Raw genomic sequence first — 21,732 nt, forward strand, 5'->3', positions numbered from 1 at the left:
AATCTTATTCAAGCTCTGTGTGTGGAGGAGAGGGATACTCTCGTGGTGTCTGTTTGCTGTTCCTTGCTTTTATTTCCCTCCAGAAATTTGCGGGCAGGCTATGACAGTGATGTAATTGTAAACTTTTAAAGACAAAGAAAAATACAGCTCTACTTACAAATTTGGAATGCTCTTAAGTAGATGACGAGGGTCAGAGATTATGCCCACAGCCTTCACAAACTGATTAGAAAAGCATCAGGAGAAATAAAGCAATCCCAGTGCTGTATTTGACAAAGCAAAACGCTTCAAAACTCCAAGATGTGAACTGAAATGCTGGTCTCTATTCAGACAGGGTTTGAGATGTGTTATACCAGAGTGAGGGGAAGAGGGAAGCAATGTGTGTTGTTTGTTTTGCTTGTGTGTGCACTTCAGAGTACTTGAAGGCTGTTCATGTACACACAAGCTGTGACTGCATGGCTGTTATGTTCTATAAATGGTCCCATGCCCCAGCAGATTAGTCTGGTAAAGACCTAAATAAGGGGATTTCTTCAGTGCTATCTAAGCTCTGCCTAGTTTCTGTTTGCTGCTTATTGTGACTGTGTCTGAAGGGTTAAATGTGCTGTTCTTAGCTCTGTTTCTTTGCCTGCTTGTTTCACCTCTGATGCAATGCAGTGCTGGAACTGCAATGCATTGTCAGTTTACATCACATTACACCAGTAACAATTTTTAAATCAGCACGAGGTAATGTGATTTATTTTCCTTTCCTGTGGTTAGATGTCTACTAAGTAATCAAGGCTGTATGCTAATGACTCAAGAGTAGTTACAGATCATACCTTGAGAAAGTAATTTGATGTGGACACTATGTGGATAGCGTCTCAAATAGTTTTTGTGTAAACAATGTAAATATAGCTGTGCACTGGAAATCTTCAACCCAGTTTTGAATGTAGTTTCCATGCAGAATCAAACTAAAATAACTTGCTTATGCTTAATGTAGCTTTGGATTATTTCATGTAGGATAGACCTTATATTTCAAAATAATGCAGTTGATGAGAATAATATGTTTTCCTTGTTGTTCTAGCCAATTGATTCTCTCAAAATATTAGTACAGATGGGGTGAATTTTTCTATATAGCGGCTAGAATTTTGCTCTGAGGACAAATATGTCCCAATCATATATTTGGTAGCATTCTGAACTTACTTTTTTGACTGTTGAACAGAACCACAGATATTTTTTCCTTAGCTCATGCAACAGGATTTAAATGGTCCAGCCAAGAAACATTATAGATGTTCTAGATCAAACTGAGAAACTGCAGTACAGTTGCAGGCCTGGATTTTAAACTTAGCCTGAGACAATGTTAAGTGTTTGATTTGAGGACAATTTAAGGTCTCAGTGAATCATTTCACTGCTGCCTACAGAAGTGTAAGAGACTTGAGGAGTGGCATTTACACCACATAGGAATTGAGGAATTCTCACTGTGTGGAATTAGTTCCAATGAATCTATAAGCAACGTGTATGGAAGACAATTTTAATGAGCTTAGTCATCCCTGTGCTGCAGTTGGAAGGCATGGTAACTGCTGAAATAGCTGACTGGAGTTCTAAGTGTACCTTTCCTATAGAACAAGGTACAGCGTGCAGTTGCTCTGTGCTTATGCAAGACTGCTGGTCTTGGGTGACATGCAGCATTTTTTAGGTAATTACCATGCAAGGTAATGTATGGAGCTGATTTTTGTCCCCTCGAGTAGTTTTAACATCCTTTGGCTTTTCGACCATCTTTCCATCCATTTTAGGGAGTGGATTATCTCCTACTGTTCCCTTTCCTTTTCTCAGAGGGAGGTCAAACACTGGGATGCTGTTCAGCTTGATAAGAGTAGTCATAGAGGAATTTTGGGATTTATCCAGAGCTTTAACTATTCAGAAGCTCTTGTGAATGAAGTAAATTATCCTGAGCATATGACACTTCAAGAGGAGCATTTTATACAGTGACGTACTCGATGCTAAGAATAGCCATGACTCCATAGGGTTAGACTGACAATCGCGTGCTCCAGAGGTGATGGAAGCACAGTCCTGCAGTGTGCCTTGCCTGTCCTTCTGCAGGACCTGTTGGGTTCCCTGCTGCTCTGCCATGGCTCTGTGTGTGGCACTTGGTAGTGTGTGCATTTAGCTGCTGCAGGGCATGGTTTGAGGCATGGCTTTGTAGGTTGAGTATGCATCTTGGTCTAAGTGAACAACTGTCAAATCAGACCTTTTTTTAACTGGTAAAGCAGATTATAATGACCCGTGCCTGTCACTATAGGACATACGAAAGCACAATGCGAGCCGCTGCTATTGCAAAGGTGAAAAAGAGGAAGTTTATTTTCTGACTCCAGCACTTATACTTTTCCAAAGGTGACAGTGGATTGGGGGGTAAATGTGCCACCTCTCCAATGACATTGGACAAACCACTAGTGCATCAAATTTCTCTGCCTCTGTGGAGGAATGCAAAACAATAGATTGTTTACAGAAAGTTGTGTGAGAAAGTTCTTTACAAGACTGTAAACTCAGAAGGCTTTAGAAAATCTTAAGAATCAGGGAAACATGTGCCCTTTTCTGCAGGAATACACAAAAAGTAATTTCACCATATGAAATATAAGGGAAACAGTTCCTTTCTGCAGTACGTGCTTTATCAGTAAAATATTTGCAAAGTTGATAGATGATTAATAATTTGTCTTTTAAAGAAGAAATTTATTACTTTTTTAATCTTTCTTTTAGAAAATGAGTGCTTCACAGTATAATGTTTATAATGTCAGGTCTTGTGTGTGTTTATTCCTCACATTTATAAAATTAATTTATATGGAAAACAATCTGAGAAAATACTATTCACTTATCCCTAGAAACTGAGCTTTATTCCTGCTTATGCTTTCCTCTCATCAGTCTAAGTGCCTTAATTGATCATGTTGATACGAGGTTTAACTCAGCAGTTAATTGAACTTCAGAGAGTAAAATACACTTTTGTTTACTAAACTGCTGTTGTGCTGGTGCAGACATTGGACCTTCCAATGCTCCACTGCATTGAGTTAATAATCCAGAGATGAAACATAAGTGTAGATCAAGGTGAGACACAGATTATCTCAAAGCTTCCAAGAGAAATATGGAAGCTTTACATGTGTTGAAAGTATCAAATCTTCCTGGACCTAGTCTGGTTGGTTGGATAAAAGAAAAATTATCAAAAGAAAAATTACCAAAGTTACTTAGCAGTCTTGCCTGATGTGATAGGGTATATTTAGGGTATATACATTACACTGTGTGCATGACAAGATCGATTTTGAAATAGTACAGTTTGGTATATACATAATTTGGGTGATCTCTTAAGGACTTTTATTCCTTAAGGACTTCTATTCCTTTGTCATTCAGAGGATAGCTGGGTGTTCTTTTTTTCTTCAGAATATGCCCCACTAAGATTCTTGGGGTGCTTTTGTCTTGGGGTCTCTCTATCCTCCTGTAATCTCTTCAGTAAGACTGAAGTCGGAATTGCCTGTGTAAGTGATGATGGTGATGTTTTAATGACTCTAAATCAGTAAGAACTGGCTATGATAAACAAAGCAAAGAATTGTCAGCATCAGGGAATTTTGCCTTTTCCAAATACCATGGTGTTTGTCAGGACATGGAATTGGAGTAAGTGAAACAGATGTTCTAGATGAGTTAAGATGAACATCTGTCAATGTCGTTTTGCAGCTGTGCATGCTGATGACTGGTGGAGCTGATAAAGGTTTGCAGAAGGTAAAGGACCAACAGAACCCCTGTAAATTATAGGAAGATGTTTTCAAAATAATGAAGGATTAAAATTACCTGCTTAAACCCCACTCCATGCCTTCAGTCTGGAAACTGTGCCAAATCCTAGTTCAGAGCATTAAGATGTCCCTGTCCCATCTGCAAAAAAGGAATTATTGAGAAAAAAAATTCACCCCTTTCAACCTTATAACTTACTCCTAGAGTAAAGCCAGTCTAGGACTTACTGTTATTAAAAAACTTTTGGTTCTACCGGGGTAAGAATGAAAGCTGAAATATCTGCAAAGAGTAAACACAGAGTCTATTTTTCATTTTGTTTTTGAACCTTGAAGTGTTTGGGATGAAGAACTCTGTCACCTGTGTTCAAGGATGAATGCTGATAACCAGCAGAGATGAAAAGTCAGTTGGTAAAAAATAATGATGTTTCAAGTTTTCAGATTTGGAACCATGGTTCCAAGGAAAACTTGGAACTATGAAACAAATCTGTGAGCTAGGACAACAGTGAGATCACTGAGGTTAAGTGGCTATTTAGCACTTGAGGTGAATATAAACCCAGTGTGTCCTGAAATTTTCAAAAGAATATAGATACTGTACTCAGTATCTTCTCCTTGGGATACTGCATAAGAAAATGCTGTTTGTCCTGCAAATACTAACATTTTTTTGGATTTTGATAGGAGAGTCTGTGTAAAGGTGAAGGCAATACAAGGTAAACACGGATGGAATAGCTCCTGAACCCTTGTGCAGTGTTGTGTACCTTGGAAGAGGGTATTATTCCCCACTCAGCAAGGCAGTCTAAAGAGAAAGTCTTATCTTTTTAGTTATCTTCCATCATTTTAGCTTTCTGGCTAAAATCAAGAAAGCAATAAATCTGTCTGATCTTTGCAGATGAAAGATAAGATCTGGCAGGCTTTAAACTGGAGCAATACTCTTGTTCCTACATATATCACAGTTATTTTGGAGTCTGTATAATAGAAAGGACTGGTGGGAACAGAAATAGTTGTGTGAGGGTAGATTGCATACAGCCGTCTGCCGAGTGAGATTACAGTTAATTGGCTTATAAAAATTAAGCAATTATATTAATTCCAGAAAGTGACTCTAGGATTGATTTTTTTCAACAACTTGGTGAAATAACTCCAAATGTTTATATTTTTTTAGATTATTAATATATATAATTGTTGCTTAAAAAACCACCAATCCTGCGTGTGTTTGAGTGTTGCTGAATGTATGTATATGGTCAGGTAAAACAAAACAGGATATTTGTAATTCAAAATATATACTTCAGCATATACTTGACTATCTCATGAGTTTCAGAAGTTTAGTACTTGTGTTGATATACCAGATCTTGTTTAGCAGATGGTATTTAAAAAAGTAGTAGATCTCAATGCAAAGAATGTAATTAAATTAAGCATAGATTTAATATGTATCCATTTAAGTTGCTCAAATTAAGTCACATTTATGAAGTCATTCCAGTAACTTATAGAAGGCTTGTTATTTGGAAAAAATAACTTTTTTTTTAAATTTTTTTTTTTATGTTTCTTAATGGCTATTATAAAGTTCATCAAAGAGGATACATTTAGGTGCATAAAAATTTAAAATGCATTTATATACAAATACCAAAACAAGACAAATCTTAGTGTGAGTTACTTATATCACTGAATGTGGGTGGAATTGTCTTGAATGTTGACTTGGCTTGGAAAGATCAGAGAGCAGCAACACTTCAGGCCAAGTCTGCAGTCAGCATCCTCCCAGATGTCACTGAGGCTCCCACCTATAGGACCCACTTAAACTCAGCCTCTGAACTCGAATTCTTTCTCAAAGAAACTTTGAATATATTCTGTGTCACCTAGAGAACCAGGAGCTTCCCAGTCCTTGACCTCTCTTTGCAGAATTCATGCAGGAATTATTTTCTTTTATCCCATTAGGAGAGGAGGGAAGAATAGGATCTTTGACAGTAACTTTTTTGGGAAAAGGCCTCTTTAAACCTGTATATTTTGACCATAAAGAAACCACCACAAACAAAAGGCATGTCTCCTCCTAAGGATTAATTCCATGAGTACCCTTGCAAGTAGACAAGAAGAGCAGACAATTCCTGTGTTTCTATCAACCTGAAAAAAAAATCACTGAATCTTCCTTCTTCCATCCAATTTGACCTCCCCTGCCCTAAGAAGCAAAAGCCAGTTATTTTAGGTCTCAGAGCTACTCATCAGCCAGTCAAGAGTTTAGAGGTAGGTGAAACAGCATTTGCTTTTCTTGGGAAGACATTTCAAAACTATGGTATTTGGATATGGATATCAGTTCCTAGAAATGTGGTCACATGGGTAAGCTAAGCCTGCATTTTAAGTAGGAGACAAATGTGTTTCAATATGTTATTTTATTTAAAAAGCCCCTTTGTCTTGCTCATTGTTTCCACCAGTGGGATTAAGTCAAAGTTTGAAAATACAATCAAATGAAACTAATTAGATCTAATTAATCACAGTTGTGATTATTATCACTGCAGCCTGGAATTCTCCTTGGGCAGGGAAAAGCAAGAGGCATTCTTTCTACAGGAAGAGAAAAATGGGGTTCCTTTGAAGCAAGAGCAGACAAAATGCAGGACATAGAAGCACCATGATAATTGCACTTTAAAGAAAGCTCATACTCAAGTGGCTCAGTAGAATTCCTGTACATGAACAAAAGCCATGTAGCCTGTGTGGCAGAAATAGGTGACAGAAGGCTCTGACTCATCATGTGGAACTGAAATTTAAGTTCAAGGGAGATTTTTCTATCTTGGATCTATTCCTACTGGCTCAGATGTCTCATAAGCCTTTAGCACCTAGTTTTAATAGAGCCAGTGCCTACAACTGAGAGATGGGTTGGATGCAGGGAGCAAAATACTACTCCTTTTAAAAATATCTTCCAGCTAGAACTGATAAGAAGCTTCCACTGACCTTTACTAAATATGATTTTCTAGATTTAGAAAAGTCTCAACTCCCTAGAAATCTGCTTAGTGAAGCACTGAGAAGCAGATGCAGTGTAGGCATCTTGGTGCTTCCCACTCAGCACAACTTTCTTTTAGCAAACAAGTTCTGCCAATGAACAATGTGTGAGGGGGGGTCACTGCTGGCTCTTATCAGTCATAAGTAGTATTTTTTTTAACGTTAAAACCAATTTTATATAAAATAACATAATATTCCATGAAAGTTTGTTTTACAAGTAGTGCTAATATTGGTAAAGACAAGTATCTCACCTGTCTTAAAGATTCATAGGGTATTTTTCTAATTATTTTCAAACTTAACAAGTCTGTCCAGCCCCTTGAATACTTAATACATGAGTATTGTTTCAAAGATCAAAATTATAGTAATCTCTAACTTCAACCAATTTTTGGTAAAAATCTGAAAATATACATCAGCTATACACAGGGGTATTCTTAGGTATATAAAATGTTTATAAAGGTAGATACATGTAGACCATTTTAGCTGTGGGAGCACATAGGATGTTCCAAGTGAGGCATGAGCAAAACTGCTGCTGTCCTTATACACTTCCAAAATCTGAGCATCCTTTAGATAGACTAAAACAAGTTAGTAACTGCTTGTCTGGGAGGCTCATCATGCTATCCATACACGAGGCAGATTTGTATGGCTTAGGATGACTAAAGAGGAGGCTTCAAATGGTATTTTAAAAAATTCTGGTTTGTAAAGGCTTACAACTTTAGTTACTAAATTCAGTGAGGGTTCGGAGATCATACTTTGGCCCTAAATATATAGTGGCAATTTTTGACTCTTCCTTTACTGCTGTAGGCACTAATGAATAAGCTGTTCTGGCCATGCAGTGCTCAGGTGTTTCCTTGGGTGTTCCTAGAAGATTTTATTAGAAAATATCCTAGTATTTCCCAATTTCTGATGGGGGAGTACAGCTTGGGAAGAAGAGAAGCAGACTGAAACTTGTATTTACCTGATTCAGTTCCCTGAAGCCCAGGCCTTGTGCAGGCAGTTCAGCGTGGATTGGTACTGACACCATCTTCAAAGGACTGCATTGCTGTGACACAGATCTTTGTTAGCAGAGCTGCCTTAATTAAAAACACAGAGTTCATTATGAAATTCTGTTTTGACCCTTAGATTCCTCTTGGGAGCTGCATAGAAGAGTTTGGAAATACATCTGAAGATTAATTTGATATGGGAAATTGATAACAAAAAAGGCAGAGACACAATCCTGGTGAATCCTGAGTAGCTCTGATAGTCAGAGGTGAGGTGGAAAGGACCAGTTCTGGCTGAGCAGTCCCTGGGGTGTTCCCTCCTTGCTGGGGTTGTTTCCAGAGAAGCTGAAGTGCTGTAACAGCCTCAAGCTCCACTCAGTGATGTTGCCTCCTCTTTTTTTCCATAGCAGCTAGCTCATGTCCTTTGCACAACTGAGAGTAGCTCAAGGCCATCATTTCATGCATGACTTGGTAAATTGTGCAAGAAAGAGCACTGCCAAATGAGGAGCTACGCCAGTTTTCAATAAGAGGGCCATCTGTGACAAAATGTTTTAGCAAGTTTGAAAACAATTGAGTTCTTTCCCATTTTTACTTTGATTTCATTTAGCATGTAAGTAACTTTGCAGCCTCCCAAGAGTAAATTTATGTTACTGTAGTGTTGTTGGCTCTGCATTAAGTTTTTGTTGAGTCAAGTGGTTTCATTTCAGACCTGATCCTGTGTGGTACTGAAAAGTGAACTTGCATCAATGTGGCTTTTGATGCTTGTTGGACACATTTGTCCGGGTACGTGAAATTTAGATACTTGTGAAAGATAAGCATATAAATAAATTGTTAGTAGTTACAGCAATAGTAACTAAATGTAAAAGTAGTTTATTGCTGGAATTAAAACATTTTTAAATTTTGAAAGAATTCCAAGTGAGCTTCTCTCCCTTAACCTAGCCTGTAATATCTCATTACCATTTGTTTCATTAAATTTAGGAAGTTGTTGCAATGGAGTTTTTACGTAGCAAGGACTGAGGAAATTTGCTATGTGTTCAAGAGATCTCTCAAGTTGTCCTAAACTTTTGCAAAGAAGACTACAAAGAGGACTACCTCTATTGATAGTAGAGTTGCAATAATGGGACCTCTAGTATAGTATTTTTTCAACTAATTTTGGTGTGATTTCATGAAAAGAGTTTTGGTTTTTTAAAGAGAATGGTTGTACTTAGCTTACTTAACTGCACTTCCTAAAAGCAAGAGGAAAATGATAGAGTTGTTTTCTGGAATCTGGAGGTTTAATTTGAGTTATAATTTAGCTGTCTATCATTCTGAGGTTAAGCATCTTTCAGCTGTTAGAATAAAACAAATAGAGAGTGAGTTAGTGTCACTCGCTAAGGAGTCAGCCACAGAGACAGAAATCTGCCTTGTGCCAGCCCATCAGACCCTGCTTTGGAAAAATTGCTTGTACCTGGTAATTTGGCTGCTTGTGTCTGTTGGCAAGTGCTCTCTGCAACAGGTCATGTTCAGAAAGAGGAAACCATTTTGTAATTGGATGTTATTTTAGAAGGGACAGGGTATGAAGAAAGTTCCTGACCTTTAAATATGTGCTTATGTAGAAGGCAGGTCTGGTAGGAAACTTCAGGTGGGAAATATGCTCAGAATGCATGATTCCAAACTTCCTGAATTTGTGTTGCAGCTGCTTTTAGAAAAGTGCAGAGCTGCCCATGTGGAGAAGGCAATAATTTAGGGATAAACCCACCTGCCTTCCAGAATAAGTGTTGTCCATGAAGATGCTCAATGCCCCAGGTGCAGAGATGTTAGTTTTTGTTACAGTGTTTTTGAAGTGAGTGTTCCCTTACACAAAATTTACAAGGGTTAGGCACTGAAATGCAGGTTTTGTTTTCTTGTTTCTGCTGAGTGGAATTGACAGCTTATCATGTTTCCAGCTCTTTAATTTAAAACTCTGCAAATATACCTAGACATGGAGTGTGAATATCTATTAAAGCAGCAGTCTTAATTTTGCAGCATTTGCTCAATTCTGTAGGCAGTAATCTGCTTGAATTTGAAGAAGCTTTTGGGAAGACTGTGTATGTATTGCCAAGATTAATCCCACTGTGTTTGCACAAAATTTTAATATGCTATATTCTAATTCTAATTTGTAAATTTGGACTGTTTTATCGTGATATTTCACAAAATTCTATGAGAGTAATTGAGGAAAAATATTTGGAAATAACGCTAAACTATTTCTAAATTTGGATTAATAAAAATCATATAGCTCAGAAGTTAGAAAATATGGGTATTTCTTGTATTGCTCTTTCACACCATTAGACTCAGTGTATTGTACACTAAGTATATTGTATACTAAGTACTTCCCAAAAACACCATGGGGCTTTTTATATTTTAAACATAGGCTAATGTTAGAGCTGCAATTTTTCACCATTGTGAATGTCACTTGCATTTGAGGATTTTGAATCTGTTATTGCTGCTGTTCCAGTAAATCTCCTGAATTATCACACTGAAATAACCCTTACACAAGGATGGAACTGCAACCTCATCTCCACTAACCGTGACAAACATCACTATAATATTTACAGGGGGAAAATGTTCATCCAGGGTGAAATGCAGAGGTGCATTAAAGCATCAAACATTAAAAAAAAAAAAAAAAAGGCAGTTGAAGCTGCTTAATTGCTTTGCTTAGAAAGACTAATGTAATGTCTGAGGAAGTAATCCCTAAATAAGTTAGGAGGTGAGATCTTTCAAAGGAGGAAAAAAACAAGGCATAGACCTATCAGGGAACTCAATGATGGGACTGTCAAGAGCAGTAAAGCTGATGTGTTAAATGTCTTTGAGAGATTTCTTGGTGTTCTGTGTCTTAATGTGGTGAAAAGCAAACTTCAGAGGGTGAACATTTGGCATTATCCTATTTGAACCCAAAACTTTCCTCTGGCATAGGAGTGGGGGGGGGGATTGTCAAAACATGTGACTTTGCCTTACTCTGAAGTATTTAGAGTGGGAATGAGCACGGCTGTAGAGGATGGAGGCCATCCCTCTGTGGTACTTAGCTGGCACATTCACTTGTGCTAAATCAAATAAGTTGTGGCAGCTGGAGCAGGATGGTGGAAAGGAAAAGCAGGAGAGCAGTGGAGTGAGGGAGAAGGCACAGCAGCGTGTGGTGGAGGGAGGTTTAGGTGGGCTGTGGTGTGGGCAGGGAGGCAAGAATTGCTCTAAGGCCAGGTGGGTCTGACACCAGGGCTGTGGGAGGGAATGGGAGGTGGAGAAACAGGTTCTAGGCTTTGAAACGGGGAACGTGGAAAGGAGGATGGAGCAGCAGGGATGCGCAGATGGAGCCAACTTCTACAGAGCTTTTTTGTGATATTTGGCTGCTGTCTGGAGCTTTTAGGGCTGCTTTTAGTGTGTAAGCTGCTGCTCCACATTCATTCCCCTGAGCCCCACGGCAGGGATTTCTGCTTGACAGTCCCTGCATCAAGGGAAAGGAGAACACTCTGGGGCTTCCTGGGCTAGCAACCTTTCGCTGGGGATGTTACTGCGGGGAGAGTGCTCGAGTTTGCCGCTCCTGTACCCCAAACCGGTGTTCTCGCCGTTCCCCCAGATCTGACACCCCCTCCCCCGGTTGCGTCTGACTCATTCGCCGGTGCTTGTGCAAGCAGAGCGGGGCGGGGGGGTGGGCCGGGGGAGAAGCCTTCAAAGTATCCGCGGCTGCTCTGGCTTTGGCAGGGCGGCCGTGAGCTGCGCCCCTGCAGGGCGGCGGTGCCGGGGGCGGCGGAGCGGAGCGGAGCGGGCCGGGCTGAGCCCGCAGCGCCGCGCAGGCGGCCCCGGGTGGAGCCCGCCGCACCTCCCGGAGCCCGCACCGCCAGTCCCCGCCGCTCCCGAGCAGCCGAGAGCAGCGCGGGGGCTCCGTGCCTGCCGTCCTGGGGAACTGCTGCGGCGATATCGCAATTTAAAATAAGAGACGAGAGAAAAAAAATAAAAGAAAAAAAAATAAAAAGGATGAAGACGCTTAAATGCCTCCTGCCAAAAGTAAAGAGCGAATCTCAGTTGCAATGGCTCTGCTAAAACTTGATCATGCGGGATTTCAAGCGGTAAAGAGCTGCCGGGCTGCTATTCACTGCGGTGGGAACAAGTTGCAGGATGAAATCCAGGCGTTAAGGGACCTATTTTCCACTTCATTGTTTGCAAAGGAATCTACTGAAATGACTTTGAGGATCTCTAAACTGGAACTATGTGGAGGGAGAATGCAGTAAGTACCGCCGGGTGGGCAGCCCGGATGGCGCCCAGCTCCGGGCAGGGGCTCCCGCCGGCCGGGGCTGCGCTCCCGGTGCCCCGCCGGCTCCCAGGGCCGGCTGGGGAACGCCGGCTGCTCTGCCTGGCGAGCCAGCGTCCTACATAGAGCTGGGGTTGCTTGGAGAACTGCCTTCATGCATATTTACTGGGAATTGTGAATCAAAAAGCCAGAGCCATCGAGCTTTCCGTGGCTGGCTCTGCTATAGTGTCTCCCTGGGTTTGTTTAGCGTAAATTGGGAATGAAGCTGCTCTGTTTCAGGAGTGAAAAGAGCTTTATCCCACACCGCTTTAGCTGTGCTCCAGGCTATGCTTGTTTCGAACCTGCCAAGAAAACTCCTGCCCTTGCTCATGTTAATTAGTTTGCTTCTAGCTGCGCTTTCCAGGTTGGATGTCTCCTCCCTTAGCGCTCAAACCCGTCCATCTCACTTGGAAGCAAACGGGCAGTTGGGAGCTCAGGATTTTCCTGACCTGGATAAGATGAGGGACGTATCCCGGACGGCTGTGGGCTCACGGAGCTGCTTTTAGCAAAGAGCTGAAATCTAAGTGAAGGGGGGGAACTTTTGAGTGTAGCCGCTTTATTTCCGTTCACATACCACCTGCGATTGAAGTATATTTCTTTTTCTCCTGTCAAATCTGTAACTAACGGCTTCTCCTCGTTCCTCTTCTCCCCCCACTGTCCCGTCCCGTCCCCCCCGTGTCCAGCCCCCCCTTGCCTGTCTCCCTGTCCACGTAGCTGCTCTCCCGGGATGCGATGTCGCTCGCAGGCTGCGGCGGGGATCACGCGTGCGGCCAGCGGCGCGGAGGCCGCCCCTGAGCCCGGGCAGCGAGGGGCGCGACATGCCCGCGGTCGCGACATGTCCTGCAGCGACACCGACAGCAGCACCGGCACCTCCGGCAGCCGCCGCCGCTCCGTCTCCTGAGGCGCTGGGTACGTGCAGCCCGCGCCCGCAGGGGGGCGCCCTCGCGCTGCGGCCGGCCCGAGGGGCGCGCTCCCGGGCAGCAGCGAGCCGTGCCCGCGGGGGCTCGGAGCGGGGGCTCGGAGCTGGGGCCTCGGAGCTGGGGGGCTCGGAGCTGGGGGGCTCGGAGCTGGGGGCTCGGAGCTGGGGGCTCGGAGCGGGGGGCTCGGAGCGGGGGGCTCGGAGCGGGGGCTCGGAGCTGGGGCTCGGTGCTGGAGGCTCGGAGCTGGGGGCTCGGAGCTGGTGTTCGGAGCGGGGGGCTCGGAGTTTGGGGCTCGGGGTCCCTGAGCCTTTCTCGGGCTCGGGGGGAAGCCGGGCAGTTCGCTTTGCTGTTCCACCGCGCCCCGTGCCCCCGCTGGAGCCCGGCCCGCAGTGAATCAGGCAGCGCAGGGACGCTGATGTGCAGTTAATGCCCTATCGAGCTCCCATCTCCTCGTGTGCCCCGAAAGGAGGTGGTGATGCTGCAAGCCCGTGCCTGGCTGTGTGTTTCAGCAGCAGACGGCTGTGACTGAGGATGGATGAGAGGGGAGATCTGAAAAATGCCACCCCTGATTGGACAGCCCCGCTTGTGTGCTCTGCGTGACGCTCTGCAACAAGCTTGGCTTTATGTGGCACAGGGACTCCCTTCCTGCAGCTAGCAGAGAGCCAGTTATGGGGGTGGAAATAATCCCCCGGGGCAGATCTTGCAGAGTCAGACCTGCTCTCCTTCTCCCTCCTTCAGATAAGTTCAGATCCGCTCTGTGGCTCATCTCTCTCCCCATCCTACTCCGTCTATATTCAGCCCCCTACAGAGAATCAGTGAAGACATGAGGTAACCGATGCAGTGATGCTCATTTATGGAACACCCTCCCCTTCAACACTAGGGACAACTTCGTGTCCGAGATCAGCAGTTCTGAGATGCTCAAGTTCTGAATGCTGCATGAGAGGACAGAAGAGAATTAAGATAGAATATTGTGCTTTTGACTCTGTACCAGAAATGCAGTAGGATTCCTTAAGCAGCGGCTGCCCAGGAGGGATCTTCAGAAATAAAACAGCATGGGTTTGGGATGCTGTGAGATATATGGAGTGCGTGGACTGGGGTTTCCAGCAGACCTCTGGCTCACTTCTCTCATTTTGAGCTGAAATACCTCTCTCCAATAGACCGTGACTAAAGTTTTAATAGCTGTCCAGGATGAAGGAAAATATTCTGGATGGAAAAAGATTTCTTTTACTTATTTAGCACAGCAAGGTTAAAGAGAAGGATGATAATGTCTTTTTTTTTTTTAATGATGTCAGTAATTTTAATTTTATTGGCTATCCAGGAAGAATGTTAATGGTTCTTTTCTCTGAACTTCTGATACAGTTTTTGCCTTGCTTGTGGAAGACCAGCTGTAATACTGTCATCAAGCCAAGTTTTTGATAGGATATAAGAGGCTTGACTTGGAACTAAGGTGAAGGATGCATTATAAAAAGCTGCTAAAGTTTGCATTATGCCCAGAAGCTTTCTGTTTAAAACCTTCTTTGAAGATATGCAGTATATATATTTTTCTCTATGTTCTTCTTATACATTGTGATCGCTTTTACAGGGGATAAAGCTGGCAAAGATGAGGAAAATTGGCTGTGCTCTCCTGGTACTCCAAGCTCTTCTGGCACCTTTGGATCTTGTTCGTGGAGCAGAGAAAAATTATCCCATCCTGAACATTGCAGTGATTCTGGGAAGGACCAAGTATATAACAGAGAGAGATATCAGAGCTCTCTGGACCAGGGAAATGGCCGCAGACCTGAGTGTTGATATCAATGTAGTGACTCTTCTTGTGAACCAGACTGACCCTAAAAGCATCATAACACATGTTTGTGACTTGATGTCAGGCACCAAGATCCATGGAGTGGTTTTTGGAGATGACACTGATCAGGAGGCAGTAGCTCAGATTTTGGATTTTATTTCATCTCAGACTTCTATTCCAATTCTTGGAATTCATGGCGGCGCCTCCATGATAATGGCAGATAAGGTAGGAAAATTTACTAACTGCTCTGGCTATTCTGATGTACTTCATTGTATTGGCCTCTATCATTAATAATTGCTACAATCAGTTCAAAAAAGTTGCTCTTAATTGTCTCTCTGTACTTGAAAAAAGAAAAAGTATGCATAATGGTATCTTTGATGGCTCATCAAATATTCAGAAATATTTTGGGGCTCATGCCTGAAACTCGACTTTCTAACACTATAAAAGCAGCCCTAATGAAATACTACTCTCCAGCACATGGAATGGTGGTTGGTTAAAAAACTTTAATAGCTAATATGATCAATACATGTAAAAAGAGCCTCCTAATAGTAGTTTCATAAACTGATTTTGAGGATAAGATGTAAAACTGTAAGCAGATGTTCTGTGGTACCTATAAGAAACAGCAAGCAATCAACCTGAATGTGTCTGGGTGCAACAGTAATAATGGGACAATAATAAGCCAGAATTTAGTGATCCACTACAGTATCTGAATGAAGTAGTCATGCACACTTGAACCATTGCATTCCAAGAATTTATTGAATTAGATTTTTGCTAACTGGATAGTTTTACTTTGCTACTGTAGTTAATGAAAATCCAGTAAGGCCTGTCTGAAATCTGGAGATAATGATAAATGGTCTTGTTAGGAAACATATTTTTATGTAATCCATTGTGAGATTGGAAGAGCAAAAGTGACTCACATCTCAAGTTCCTTAACGCTGTGAGGCTTTTTAAGAACTCCTTGCTGGCACTGCAGCGCTGATGTTGAGAGGTGATCGCTGCTGCTCCTGACACAGGCACTCGGTGCAGGCTGAGCTCTGCTGGGGCTCTGCCTCCCCTGCAAGTCAGAGGAGCTCCCACTGGGGTGTGAGAGAGGAGAGCTCAAAGGGAGTGCAGATGTGGGAGGTCACTGGTTTGCCAGCACTTGAGGATTTTTAATGTTAATTGTGACTTATTTCCTGGTATTGCTGTACTTTAAGGTTCCTTATTCATTGACTATTATTTTTTCTTATGAGTGACTTTTGAATAGTAAAGGGTTCTCTGAACACATCTGAAAAGGAAGCGGTCCAGATATATTACTTTGTGAAGTGGGGAGGGGGGGGGAAAGAAGCAGGGTTAGTTATGATCAAGGAATCAGCTTTGAAGTTTGGAAACTTCTTGCCTCTGGAAAAGACTTTTTTCCCATTGGGATGAGAGGTCTGTTTCTCTTGGTATTTTGAATGATCTTCCTTTAGAACTTGTCATACAAGGGAGGACACTAAGTGCTGAATTATATCAGAGATCCTATAACAATGGCTTTGACACGTTGATTTATACAGAAAGATTATTACAGTCAGTGCTGCTATCTTACATGCCAAATGACAGTGACCAAATTACAGAAGCAGTTATTTCATGTCCTTTTAAATTACAGTGCAGATTTACTTGTCTTTTAAAACTGGGTTTATATGTATTTAGTGCTTCTATTTGATACATATTTCACTTAAGTGTGTCTGCCAGTGTAAGAACACTTGATCTCAGCCAGGGCTAAGTGATGAAGCACTGGAAGAAATTCTTACAGAATCATCTTCACTCTTGGTAGCAGATGCGGGATGTTACTGATACAGATCTATTTTGACTTTTATATAACAGCCTCTAGAAAATGAAAGAGTCTATTTTTTTGTCTCAGTAAATTACTACTATTTTGTCTGTATGCTAATATCATTGTTATTGTATCACCGTCTTTTATTTTAGGGATTACCAAAGTTTTATTAGCAAACTTTCCTGCTGAAATTTACCTTCTAAGATTTCCATTTGGGAAATCAAAATTGTCTTTTGTGTGTTAAAACAATCTAACAGAGCAGTCTTCAGTAGCTTGAGTTGGCTAAAGGAATTGTTTGTTCATATAACTAATATTGCCTTAATTTCCAACCTGACCTTTGCAATGTGCAGTGTCTTGCAATGGGGTTTGGAACATCTCAGTAATGAGACTTGCAGGTGTCCCTCAATTAACCATTAATTTAGGAATGAATTCCTCGGAGATGAAGTTGAAATTCACAGTGCTGTCATGAAGGCGGGGAGATGAAATCTGAGGGAGAAGGATTGGAAATATGAAACATTTCAAGTCACTGTCAGGATTTTAGCTGGCACACACAGGTGTTGGCTGACTTGTGAAGATTATTTTAAGTCTCCTGCTTTGTCTCATGCATTGAGATGCCTGGTATGCAATAGGTGCCTGGTTCCACTGCTGCTTATGGATGCAGTGCTCTGGCACTCCAATAAGGCCATTTCATTTATGTCCTTATCGTATGAGTTCTGTGCCAGGTGGTTGTTATATGATGCTGAACTCAACTAAACTGAGGGCACAGGAACTCATTTATAATGCTCTATATTGCTGAAGACTTCACTGAATGAGTCAGAGGAGATAAGCTACCATATTCTCTGTGGTTAATAAATATTATGTCAATGTGAATCTTGACTGAAGAGCCATATCTGTAAAAAAAAAGTTGTTTTATATTTGTAAGAATGAGGTATGAGCACATTTGGAGTTTGCAGTGAGTAATGCAGGACATACAGACTTTGAAGCACTGCATCCCTGTCTGAACATCTGGGATGAGTGGTGTGTTGTCTAGACTGCCTCCTTTGCCAGCCCAGCTCTGCTTCAGCTTGCTCAGAGTTTGCCTGCACCATCTGAGGAGAGATTTTGCATGATTCAGACATGGAAAATAGACAGGAATATGAAGCCAACCAAACCGGAACATTTTCTCAACCTCGCTGATCTATTTTCACCTGACATCAGCTGTCCAAACCCTACCAACAAGCCAATGGGACACCTGGGGGTTTATGGCACTTACCTGAGCCTGACTGTGCTGCAGAGATACCCTTTGGACAGTGCCACATGCTCTGCTCCAGCTGATTTTATCACCTGGGCTTGGCAGGAGCTCTCCTGCCAGTGAACTGCTTCTTGGCTTTGGTCCCCAATTCTGCCACACATTTCAAACATATTCAGATGTGGGATAGTCTGCTGAAACAAGATGAGAATTGTCTGGGGCATCTGTGCCAGCCTGCTGTGCATCAGCATCCCTTGGAGGATGCCGAAAACAGACTGGCTGTTTATTCCTCTTTTATCTCTTGACATTTGAGACATCTCAGCACAAACATTGCTTAGGAACTGTTTTCTGACTTGAGCATTTGGTTTCAAACATAGTTACCTTTGTTTCATCACATGCTATGATTATAATGGTAGTATTTGTGATACTCTTTTTTAAAAACAGAACATTATGGTGAGTTCTGTGTCAATGCTAAAAGACTTACTTCTTCACATGTGGGAAAATTATCCCTATGTATTGTCCAGCAATATTTATGTCTTTGAACCATACTGCTTTTGCTGATTGCAAACCTAAATCTTTCCAGAAGTCTTTCTGAAAGACATAATTTGAGGAATTTTATTGTTGTGGAAGCACTCACAGTTATAACATAGTCAAGAAGTGTTAAGGGTGAGGATAATTTTCCAGAATGGCTATCACAAAGTGATACTTCTTGAAACAGATCTGGAAATGTTATGTAAAATAACTGTTTTTCCAAAAGGTAAGTGCTCCATGTTATTGCATAATGATTCTGTGAGAGCCCTGGAGGTTAGACAGGATTGCTGGAGGTTGTCTAACCCTGCCCTTGCTCTCTGACGAGCTACCATTGAAATCAGATCATCCAGTCAAGTTTTAAATATGTCTCTGGAAGTAGATACCACAGCCTCTCTGGGCAATCTGTTTCGGTAATTAACCTCTCTCACCATGCAAATATTTTCCTTTGTCTCATTAGAGTTTCCCTTGATACCACAGGCTTTTGTTCTTTAGCTGTGAATCTGAGTCCAACTCTGTCTCAGTGCCATTGTAGGCTGCAATTACAGCGCTCCTCACCTGTCACTTTCCTGGGCAAAAGGTTCCTTCAGCCTTGCCCTTGCAGCGCTTGGACTTCCTTGGACACATGGGTGTGTGGTGTGGGGAGACCCCAAAGTGGGCAAGGGAGTGCAGAAATGGCCTTGTGAGTCCTGCAGGGCAGCAGTGCCTGCCAGGAGCAGCGGCCGCAGCTGGTCTGGCTGTGCCGCCCAAGGGGAGCAGCGCTGACCCGGGTTCATCCCCTGTCCCCTGTGCCCTGCACCACTGCTGGGACAGCTCGTACACGGGCATCGACTTGTTAGTGAGCACCGAATGAAACTGTACTTTGAAATCTTGCCTTCTTTTGGTGGTGATTTTTTAGGTACTTCAGTGAAATACTTGCAGATGTTTGCATTACTTGTCGTTTTCGCCTCATCAGAGGTATATTTGGAATTGCTTTGTTTTAGCTCATTTGAGAGACAAAAAATTGTGCTGCACTTGTGCAAACCAGAGCTCTAAGCAGCTGTGATCAGAGCCTGTTGTTGAGGTGGTCACGACACAGAGACATCAAGTAGTCTCAGATGGCAACTCTTTATTATTGAAGATGGCTGACCTTTTATATACTTTCCAATTGTTTATACTTCTTCTACCCTAACTATTGGCTACAATAAGTCAACATAACACCATTGGTGAAAAGTAACAGTGACTTCAGTTAACTTTCTAAAAATACTTTGTCTGGTTGCAAAGTTCTTTCTTTATCTTTCCACAATTCCTCTCTTCTCTTGGTCTCTTTGGTAACAACTTTGGAGAAAAATCCTTATCAGCTTCTTCTTGTTTCTCAGCATCTTCTTGCTCCTTTAGCTAGCAGGCCTGCTGGTAGCCCCTTCCACAAGAGCCCACCCAGACTCCTGGCTCTGGAGCATTTATGGTCCCTTATCTGTTTTTGACTTTGATCCTAAATTTCCTCCACACCTCCTCCTGCTTCTTTGCCAAATGCTTCCATGAGACAGGGATTCTCTAAAGGACCTAAAAGGTTCAAAAGCCACACTTAACTTTTGTACTATGTGTAAGTGTGCTTCAACTCCTAATGCTTTCAAGATTGTTTGATGGATGGCAGGGGGGTGTTGTATTTGTTTTTTATTGTAGAATCTTTTCTGGAGGTTGTATTACATGGAATGTACTCATGTCTACCATATGCATTTGTAGATTTCTGTCCAGCCTGCTTAGCTGGCTTGTAAAAGCAGTTCTGTATGTCATTATAGAAAATTGTACATTTAAGATTTTCTATAATATCAAGTTTTCAATCCCCCCCTTTGGATGTGACATACTTGTCCATATCCATAAAGCCAATCTGGATGTACTTTTATGGAAGTCTTGCACATTCATACGATTTTTAGACCTAGAATGTAATCTGTGGTAGTACCTTTTGCACATTCTGTAATCAGTGGTGTTAAATGTTTAAATCCTGCCTGAGATTCATGCTGCTGAGGTGAATGAAGTGAGTGGATACACTGTCCCGTGGTTTTCCTCCTCAGGAGGCAGTGCTGTGCCAGGGTGAGGTGCTGGGATAGAGCCTGCTGCTTTAGACATTGCTGTTCCTGTACTGGCATGGCTGGGAGGGTTTGATGCTTTCAGCTGGTCTTGGAACTCAGACGAGCATTATATTAATGATGTGAGCTTTGCTTTCCTGCTCTCTTTCTCCCACTCTTTTTTCTAAAGGGTTTTCCTACCAATATATTTTCCTAGAGGTGATTATATTATTCCTCATTCTCTTGTCCACCTAAGTTTATCCCTCTTAATCGAATGAAGGAAAACATGGATGAATTTCTGGAATACTGCAAGATTAGACTTGAACTATCACTCTTATGGAGCTCAGGGAAGGGATATTTAGTTTGATTTTCCAAAGTAGAAGGAAGGTAGTTTTGAAAAGATTAGGAATTTTGGTAACTGATGAGCAGGTTGTAGGAAATGGAAGTCTTCTAGAGTTTGCTTGATTTTTCATGCAGCTTAGGTGTGGATAAATTCCTGATATTTTAATTTGCTTAAATTTATAGCTGCAGCTGAGCTGAGGGTGCAGGGTTGTTTTCTACACACCATGCATTTAGAAGAGAGGAGTGTTTGCCTCCACTTTAGTCCTTTGCAGTAAGCTATATATTTTCATCTCAAAGGTACTGTTTTCCTTCTCTTCAGACTGTTCTTACAGCTCTTGAAAATACAAATCTTTAAGTATCTTTGTTTTAAGCAGCAGCTCAAACAGCTAAAAACTGCTAGCAAGTCCCTACTGTAGATCACCCATGCAATCTCTCCAAACTATTGCCTGCCTATGGGTAATTACAACACAGCAGACTCCTGGGCAGTGAAAGTAGGACACAAGACCTTCAGTATGATTTTCAGCTTGCAGAAATTCCTGGTGGCATCTTTGGAGTTTTTTTTCCCCAAGAACATTCTCAAATAAAAAATTAAAAATTATTCTTTTTAAGCTATAAAATAGTTATAGACCATTACAAAATACATAACAAGTTTCTGGCAATTAGAATATATCCAGAGAATGTACCTGAAAGTCTAAAATTATGCAGTATATATGCAGAGAACAGAAGGGCTTTGATATAACGTCAAACACATTTTTTGTGTTTCATGTATTAATTATTTTTGAGTATGCTTAGATTATTTGAATAGACAGTTCATTAGTGTGTTTTGTCACTTATTTGAACTAACAATTTAATTTGAAGAATTTATCTATATTTTTTTTTGGTTTTGCGTGAAGACTCTGGGATAGGTCTGCCTACATGGTGATGATACAAAGGGCTTCATACAGATGCTCAGAAAAACTTTGCAGCCTGTAGCTTGTATTCTTTACAAATCTGTGGTCATCTGGTTTGTGTGTATTCTTTGGTTTGTATGTATTCTTTCCCTTTCCCTCCTTCCTCCTTTGCCTCTACTTTTCCCTGGAGCTATGAAGTTGTGTGGAT

The 21,732-nt window shown here is 41.8% G+C and overlaps 1 protein-coding gene and 1 long non-coding RNA gene across 4 annotated transcripts in view; one reads left to right on the forward strand and one right to left on the reverse strand.

Annotated features, from left to right (window-relative positions):
- Window positions 1-1,425: 1,425 nt before the first annotated feature.
- Window positions 1,426-12,829, reverse strand: LOC140685074 (uncharacterized). Of its 2 annotated transcripts, XR_012058263.1 has the most exons (4): window positions 12,691-12,829; window positions 7,675-7,758; window positions 3,805-3,885; window positions 1,426-2,444 (listed from the first exon to the last, which is right to left on the reverse strand). It is a non-coding gene; the product is annotated as an uncharacterized lncRNA (long non-coding RNA). The 2 variants fall into 2 exon arrangements; XR_012058262.1 differs by lacking the exons at window positions 1,426-2,444; window positions 3,805-3,885 and adding an exon at window positions 6,097-6,284.
- The window catches only part of GRIN2A (glutamate ionotropic receptor NMDA type subunit 2A), a 159,831-nt gene continuing 150,863 nt past the window's right edge, over window positions 12,765-21,732 (forward strand). The window contains exons 1-3 of one of the 2 annotated variants that reach the window (XM_072935597.1): window positions 12,768-12,905; window positions 13,655-13,744; window positions 14,499-14,921. In XM_072935597.1, coding sequence (XP_072791698.1) covers window positions 14,517-14,921 — 405 coding nt within the window. In that variant the 5' untranslated portion in view covers window positions 12,768-12,905; window positions 13,655-13,744; window positions 14,499-14,516. Of the gene's footprint in view, window positions 12,906-13,654; window positions 13,745-14,498; window positions 14,922-21,732 lie in introns of both variants that reach the window. The other variant, XM_072935596.1, reaches the window with a different exon arrangement.

Source organism: Taeniopygia guttata, chromosome 14 (genome assembly GCF_048771995.1).
Source record: "Taeniopygia guttata chromosome 14, bTaeGut7.mat, whole genome shotgun sequence".
NCBI lineage: Eukaryota > Metazoa > Chordata > Aves > Passeriformes > Estrildidae > Taeniopygia > Taeniopygia guttata.